At 49.1% G+C, this 2,196-nt stretch overlaps 1 protein-coding gene across 2 annotated transcripts in view; it reads right to left on the bottom strand.

Moving 5' to 3' along the window:
* Positions 1-201: 201 nt before the first annotated feature.
* Positions 202-2,196, bottom strand: part of LOC131720860 (neurogenic differentiation factor 4-like) — a 7,584-nt gene continuing 5,589 nt past the window's right edge. For both annotated transcript variants that reach the window (XM_059013137.1, XM_059013136.1), the window contains one exon: positions 202-2,196. This exon is cut by the window's right edge and continues 62 nt beyond it. In XM_059013137.1, the coding sequence (XP_058869120.1) occupies positions 1,136-2,196 (1,061 nt within the window). In that variant the 3' untranslated portion in view covers positions 202-1,135.

The raw sequence follows: 2,196 nt of genomic DNA on the forward strand, positions 1-2,196 counted from the left end.
TGCCTTCCACACTGCAGCCCTGTACTCATAATTTCATGTATGATAAAGAGGACACACAATTTCTTTTTTTACTTTTTAAAAATCTTTATTCGTTGGTCAAAACTTCTTTTTAACATTTTCCTCTGTACAAAAACAAACAAACAAAACGAAACTTCAATAAGAGAACACTTTTCACATATTATTGCTTTTTCAAACACAAGACCGAGCGCTTGTTAGAAACACCTGGACCGGTCGGGCTTACAATTAGATCAACATTAAAAGGGACAGGGGGAGAAAAATATATAGATTTTGGACAGAATATATAAAAATCAGTTTGGGCAAAGATGAAAAAATATTTGCCGTTCATCATTCCTTTCTTTCTTTTTTAAAAATGATTTTGCATAGTTCTCTGAATAATTATTGCTTGAAGCGATCTCCTCTCTCGTTCTTCACTCTCCAACCCACCCCAGTTGTCCGAGCTGTATCGTGTTGTGATTTTTAAGTGCGACAGGAAAATATTTACAAATAAACCTGACAAACAAATAAATAATTTAAATAAATATATCTGGTGGCAAAGTTTGAGACACCAAAAAAAAATCTTCAACAGAATATATATTTATAAGTCAGACAGTAAAAGTAGATACATATAATCAAAACATAAAGAAAACAGAAATCAAATAAATATTAAATAAAGGAATAAATTAAATCATATTTGAAAAATCCTCTTGCATAGCAGTTTCACCCATTCCAGGTTTTACTACTAGCTAGATTTGCCTTAAAGAAACTTGTAGTAATACTAGGAACGAGTGACACTGCTATGAACAGGAGTCTGGTTTCAGTCTCATGAAGAGCCACAAGAACACAGCTCTTCCATTTCTCCTGAATCAGACGCAAGGCAGCTTGCTTCAAATCGGAAAACTTCGCACGGCTCTTTAAATAAATTCAGTTATCCTTCATTGAACACTGCAGGTTCATTCCACGGGTCCTTTCCAGTTTATTTTGTAGCTTTATTATTATTATTATTTTTTAAAAGCACTTAACACTTTTGAACGCATATTTCCGGTCAAGTTTGCAACAACCGCGTTTACCATTTAGAACCGGGTTCATGTAAGGAAAACCAAAAAAAAACCGTTCCCGGTGCTCCGTTTCCCAAACCCTACTCCGTGAATACAGCTCCCATCTGCGCCCCTACCATGTGCTGGCCGTACGGGTCAAAGGTCATGTCTAGGGGCAGCTCGTAGCGGGAGGTGCAGCCCTGATAGAGCACCGCGTGTCCTTGTGTCAGAGGCGAGGAGGAGGAGGAGGAGGAGGAGGAGGGCGTGGAGATCGGGGGCTGGTAGTGAGACATGAACCCAGTGGCATGGGCAGCAGCGTGGGCCGTGGCAAAGCCTTTCTCCATCCCCAGCGGAGAGGGCTCCTGCTTGAGCGAGAAGTTGACGCTGAGAGGGGGGGTGAGGGGGCCGTCGTAGGGAGGGGTCCCCCCGCAATCCGGGGAGTGGTTGTCGAAGTCGGCCAGCCCCTTGGGGTACGGCTTGAGGTGCAGGAGGTGAGAGCGCTCCACCGTCCCGTAGGGAGGGCTGGGGAGACCGGGAGAGGGGTAGCTATTGTACTGATGACCGCTGGGGATCGGGGCCCCCATCCCTGAGCACACGGCCCCGGCCTGCTGCTCCTGCAGCTTCTCGGGGCCCCTCTCCGTCAGCAGGGGACCCAGCTGCAGGGAGCCAGCTACGAGGTTGCTGGTGGGCTGGGAGAGGCCCTTGCACAGCATCTCCACAAAGCCCCGGCTCTCTGAAGACTGCCCCGACTCCAGCACCTCGGACAGGGCCCAGATGTAGTTGTGGGCCAGGCGCAAGGTCTCGATCTTGGACAGCTTCTGGGTCTTGGAGTAGCAGGGCATGACCCTGCGCAGGCTCTCCAGGGCGTCGTTGAGCCCGTGCATGCGAGAACGCTCACGCGCGTTGGCTTTCACCCGCCTGGCCTTGAAACGCTCCACCCGCGCCCTGGTCATCCTCTTCTTCTTGGGACCTCGTCTCTTTGGGGCTCTCTCGCCCCCCTCCCCCTCCTCTTCCTCTTCCTCTTCCTCTTCCTCCTCCTCGTACATCCCCCTCTCCTCCTCCTCCTCCTCTTCCTCCTCCTCCTCCCCTCGAGCCTCCATGGTGAACCGGCCCAGCTCCGTGCCTCCTTCCTCCTGGGAGCTCAGGTCTTCCTCCATCCAGC

The sequence above is a fragment of the Acipenser ruthenus genome, chromosome 45 (genome assembly GCF_902713425.1).
Source record: "Acipenser ruthenus chromosome 45, fAciRut3.2 maternal haplotype, whole genome shotgun sequence".
Lineage (NCBI taxonomy): Eukaryota > Metazoa > Chordata > Actinopteri > Acipenseriformes > Acipenseridae > Acipenser > Acipenser ruthenus.